Genomic DNA, 5,538 nt, shown 5'->3' with positions numbered 1-5,538 from the left:
GAGCTTGGGAAAGATGTGGCCGTGGATACTAGTAAAAGTAGGATGGGTGCGTCGCAGACGGTGCCTGTGCCTATGTTTATGGCCGATGCCATCTTGGCGGGGAGGTCTCCCCAAACAAGAGAGGTTTACCTAGGAGGTGGTTCCGTGCACTCCGCTGAGGGTGGCACATCGTCTAACATTGGAGGGGGCCTATGTATTGAGGGCGAAGGCTCGGGTTTGGATGTCGACCCGGAGGATGTTTATGAGTTTCTAGAACACCATACTCATATGGAGGTCAAAGTGGAGGGTTCCGATCGGCATATAGTTGTCCCAAGGGACTACAACTTGTTGTCGAACTGTGATCAGATGGAGTTTGCTTTATCCCCTTTATGTGCTGCCCCCGAGAGTGAGGCGCTTAGAGTGATGAGTGACATGGAGTTGTCTCAGAACATCGTCGGCATGGCCTTGCGGGTAGATGTCTTTCTTTTCCTTTTTTGTGTTGTTATGTCAACCTGTCTTTTTATTTTAACTTCTTTCTTGTTGTGCCAGACCCTTATCATCGAGATCTAGCGCGAGCGCCGGGAAAGGAAGAGGACGGCCATCTATGGGAAGATGTCTTCCAAATATAAAGAATATCGCACTAAGCATCGTGCGATGGACGATATCTACAATCAGGACCCTGACTTCTAACTGTTTCGTGAAGGGCTTAAACAGAGGAAGGATCAATTAGCGCGCAAGGTCAAGGAGTTGAGGGAGCGAGACGAGGACCTTATGAAGGCTATCACCCGCAACAGTGAACTTAAGGCGTCCCTTAAGGTGAATAAAGATGAGATCGAGTTAAGTAGAGGGGTGATGGCCGAGAATGCCGACTTACAAGTGAAGATGGCCAGTCTGACTGCCAAATTGGGTACGAAGGCGGCGGAGATTAATAAGCTTAGGGGTGAGTTGAGTGTGAGTGCTGATAAACTGGCGATTGTTATTTCTGAAGCGGTGGTTTTGGAAGATACCATCTGTGTCTGTAGGTCAGAGCTGACCAAGGAGAAGGAGGCATCTGCTCTTAAGGTAGCGGGGCTTGAGGGGCGCATTAAGAAGTTGGAAGCGGAGCTATCCATGTTGACTGGACAAGTGGCATCACGGAGAGCGGAGGACGCGCGTCGACACTCGCAGCCTTTTACGTCTCGTGCTTCGGTCGATCCTATCGTGCCTCATCATTTATATGAGTTGTGGGTTCATGCTGAGGCCCAACTTGATGTGTACAAGGCTCTTCATGCGGACGGGAGGGCATCGAAAATAGAACTTCAGGATAAGCATGACAAAACTCGTGAGGTGTATGGATATGATTCGCTTACGCCTGAGGAGATGATATCAACTCTGATGATGCAAACCGTCATGCCTCTAACTCTTGGTACGAAGATGTGTATGCTACCGTGGATGATGTGTAATCTTTGGTTCATACTTACTTTTGCTTCAGGATTTTTGTAAGGGCGTCTCTGAACCCATTATAAAGATAGGTGTTAGTAATTTTTTGTTGTAATGAAAAATTTATTTTGTCGATTCGGTGGCAATCTTTGTTATATTTATGATATCCCGGATATTTGTCGAACTTTTAACCCGATTTTGCTTCGAGTGATGTCGAATTCATATTTTTGTCGATGGCCTTAGCCATTGGGATGTTACTTTCGAGCTGACGTCGAAGTAGTATCCTATCGTAGTTCGAGTGAAGTCGAACTTATACTTTTGTCGATGGCCTTAGCCATTGGGATGTTACTTTCGAGTTGGCGTCGAAGTAGTATCCCATCATAGTTCGAATGAGGTTGAACTTATACTTTTGTCGATGGCCTTAGCCATTGGGATATTACTTTCGAGCTGGCATCGAAGTAGTATCCCGTCGTAGTTCGAGTGAAGTCGAACTTATACTTCTGTCGATGGCCTTAGCCATTGGGATGTTACTTTCGAGCTGGTGTCGAAGTAGTATTCCGTCGTAGTTCGAGTGAAGGTCGAACTTATACTTCTGTCGATGGCCTTAGCCATTGGGATGTTACTTTTGAGCTGGCGTCAAAGTAGTATCCCGTCATAGTTCGAGTGAAGTCGAACTTATACTTTTGTAGATGGCCTTAGCCATTGGGATGTTACTTTCGAGCTGGCGTCGAAGTAGTATCCCGTCATAGTTCGAGTGAAGTCGAACTTATACTTTTGTAGATGGACTTAGCCATTGGGTTTTTCATTCATAAATTGGAGATTTGATCATACGTTGAAGTCGAATTCATATTTTTGTCGATGGCCTTGGCCATTTGGAGTTTCATTCATACATTGGAGATTTGATAACATTCCTGTAGGAAATACACATTGACTTTGTACATATAATGGAGATTTGGCTATCTATACCTAGTCCCTTCATTACTCGGCTTGGAGATCACGTCAACGGGCGGGGTAATGAACAATACTTCGGACCTCGAGATGTCTCCCTTGCCGCCTCATTAAAAACCTCACCGAGAAAACCCGATTGTGACAAAACCCGGATGAGGGAAAAAGAGTACGACTTAGGCGGCGCCTCTTTTCAGAAGTGGAAGTATTTGAGATATACGACATTCCAATTGTTTTGGAGTAGTTTTCCTTCCATTGTTTCTAACTGGAATGCTCCTTTGTTTGCTGCCGCTGTGATTTTGTATGGCCCATCCCAGTTTGTTCCCAGTTTTCCCTCATTAGGGTCTTTCGCTGATTGTGTTTTAGCCTTGAGAACGTAGTCTCCAACCTTGAGTGGTCGTACTTTGGCCTTCTTGTTATAGTACCTTTCTGCTTGTTGCTTTTGAGCTACCATTCTTACATAAGCCATATCTCTTCGTTCTTCGACTTCATCAAGGTTTTGTAGCCTACTTTCGTCGTTATTTGGTCCGCTTTCGTTGGAGTATCTTAGGCTAGGTTCTCCGACTTCGACGGGTATAACTGCGCCAGTCATGTAGACTAGTGAATATGACATCTCGCCTGTGCTAGTTTTTGGCGTGGTGCGGTATGCCCATAGTATTTCTGGCAGTAGTTTAGGCCATAGCCCCTCGGTGTCCTTGAGCTTCTTCTTCAATATATTCAATATCATTTTATTGGAGGATTCGGCTTGGACGTTGCCGGCGGGATGGTATGGTATGGAGAGTATTCGCTTGATGTACCATTTTTCAAAAAATTCGGTAGTCTTCTTTCCGACGAACTGAGGTCCATTGTCACAGCTGATTTCTTTGGGAATGCCGAAGCGACATATTATATTTTTCCATATGAACACGATAATTTCTTGCTCACGTATTTGTGTGTATGCACCTGCTTCCACCCATTTAGAAAAATAGTCAGTTAAAACCAAAAGGAAGCGTACCTTACCTCGCCCTGCTAGAAGGGGTCCGACAATATCCATCCCCCACTTTATAAATGTCCATGGCGAAGTGACGGAATGCAGGAGTTCTCCTACTTAGTGTATCACATGGGCGTATTTTGGCACTGTTCACTCCGACGTAATTTGTAGCTTCTTTTTTCATGGTAGGCTAGTAGTATCCTGCATGGATGAGGCATCTGATGAGGGCACAGTTTCCTATATGGGCACCGCAGTGCCCCTCATGTACTTCTTCTAGTACTCGCCTTGTTTGATTTGGCCCAAGACATTGGCCAGGGGATCGCCGAACGTCCTTTTGTAAATATCATAGTTTACGAGGTTGTATCTGGCCGCCTGTATTCAGAGCTTTTTGGATTCTTTCTTATCTTGTAGGAGTGTCCCTTCCTGCAAATATGTTATGATACGTTTACGCCAGTCCCAAGTTAGCTTTATAGAATGTACCTCGACCTGGTCTATTGAGGAATGGAGAAGGGTGGCCACGTTTCCCTTGTTGATATTTTTGGTAGCTGCTGCTAGCTTGGCGAGACTGTCCGTTTCGATATTCTATGCCTTAGGTATCTGGTCGAGATGTCATTCGTCGAATTTTGGCAGCAATTTGTGAATTTCTGACTGGTACTTTTGTAGTCTCTGTTCTTTGATTTGGAATGTCCCAGTGACTTGGTTCACCACGAGTTGAGAGTCGCAATGGAGGACGAGTCGTAGAGCGCCATATTTGAGGGCTAATTTCAATCCTGCAATCACAGCTTCATACTCGACCTCGTTGTTAGTCATCTCGGGACACCGTATGGACTGATGAATCACTTTACCCGTAGGGACTTCGAGGACGAGTCCCAGTCCTGATACATTAGATGCGCCGTCGGTGTAGAGGACCCAGAGGTTGGAATGTGCGGAAGTGCGGAGCGCCTCCCGCTCTGCTTCAGGCAGTACTTCCGTGCTGAAATTGGCGACGAAGTCGGCGAGCACTTACGACTTTATAGCAGTTCGCGGTTGATAAGTTATGTCGTGCTCGCTTAATTCTATGGCCTATTTGGCCAACCTACCCGATAGTTCGGGTTTGTGTAAGATGCCCCTGAGGGGGAAGGTCGTCACCACCTTTATGGGATGACATTGAAAATATGGTCTAAGCTTTCGTGAAGCTACGACTAATGCCAGAGCTAGTTTCTCAAGGTGGGGGTACCTTTTTTCGATATCAATTAAGGTTTTGCTGATATAATAAATTGGAGATTGCATTCCTTTGTTTTCGCGGACCAAAACTACACTTACCACGACTTCGGAGACTGCTAAGTACACTAGGAGGCATTCGCTCGGGTCTGCCTTGACGAGTAGTGGCAGCGAGGACAGGTACGCTTTCAGTTTTCTTAAGGCGTCAACGAATTCTGAATTCCACTATAGCTCGTGATCCTTCCTTAGTACATTGAAAAATTTATGGAATCTGTCTTATGATTGTGAAATGAAACTTGATAGGGCTTCTATTCGTCCTATCAATTTCTGTACCTGCTTTTTGCTGGTCAGTATTTCCGGTATTGCGTCGATGGCCTTGATCTGATCCGGGTTGACCTCAATACCCTTTGAGACACCAAAAAACCAAGGAACTTTCCTAATGTTATGCTAAAGGCGCATTTATTGGGATTCAGTTTCATTCCGTATTGCCTCAATGTTTCGAAGGCTTCCTTCAGATGACCAATATGATCCTCCTTCCTTTTCGACTTCACTAGCATATCGTCGATGTAGACCTCCATAGTCTTTTCGAGTTGTTCTTTGAACATTTTGGTGACTAACCTTTGATAAGTTGCCCCTGCGTTCTTCAGTCTGAACGACATGACTTTGTAGCAGTACGTTCCTTGGTAAGTGTTGAAAGTGGTCTTTTCTTGGTCTTCTTCTGCCATTAGAATTTGGTTGTAACCAGAATATGCGTCTAGGAAGCTTAATAGTTCATGCCCCGCCGTTGCATCGATGAGCTGGTCGATATGTGGTAACGGAAAGGAATCTTTTGGACATGCTTTGTTTAGGTCGCTGAAATCGACACACATCCGCTAGTTCCAATTCTTCTTTTTTACCATGACCACATTGGCGACCCACTGAGGATACTTCAATTCTCGGACGGAACCATTAGTGAGAAACTTATCAACTTCTTTGTTGACTACATCGTTGATTGCGGCATTGAACTTTCTCATCATTTGTCGCAC

General features: G+C 45.2%; 1 protein-coding gene across 1 annotated transcript; it reads right to left on the bottom strand.

Annotated features, from left to right (window-relative positions):
• Positions 1-2,278: 2,278 nt before the first annotated feature.
• On the bottom strand, positions 2,279-2,935 carry LOC142161951 (uncharacterized). The gene is made up of 2 exons (XM_075218215.1): positions 2,610-2,935; positions 2,279-2,309 (listed from the first exon to the last, which is right to left on the bottom strand). Exons 1-2 carry the CDS (start codon positions 2,933-2,935, stop codon positions 2,279-2,281), a joined length of 357 nt encoding a protein of 118 aa, XP_075074316.1.
• Positions 2,936-5,538: the final 2,603 nt, after the last annotated feature.

The sequence above is a fragment of the Nicotiana tabacum genome, chromosome 1, assembly GCF_000715075.1.
Source record: "Nicotiana tabacum cultivar K326 chromosome 1, ASM71507v2, whole genome shotgun sequence".
In the NCBI taxonomy this organism is placed as follows: Eukaryota; Viridiplantae; Streptophyta; class Magnoliopsida; order Solanales; family Solanaceae; genus Nicotiana; species Nicotiana tabacum.
This window is presented reverse-complemented; position numbering and strand designations above follow the sequence as displayed.

What these genes read in the sequence shown, in the direction of transcription:
- LOC142161951 (XM_075218215.1), bottom strand. Translation starts at nt 2,935, where the DNA reads ATGACTGGCGCAGTTATACCCGTCGAAGTCGGAGAACCTAGCCTAAGA. An exon ending in GCAAACAAAGGAGCATTCCA is followed by an intron (nt 2,310 to 2,609) that starts GTTAGAAACAAT and finishes TATTTCCTACAG; the next exon opens with GAATGTTATCAAATCTCCAA.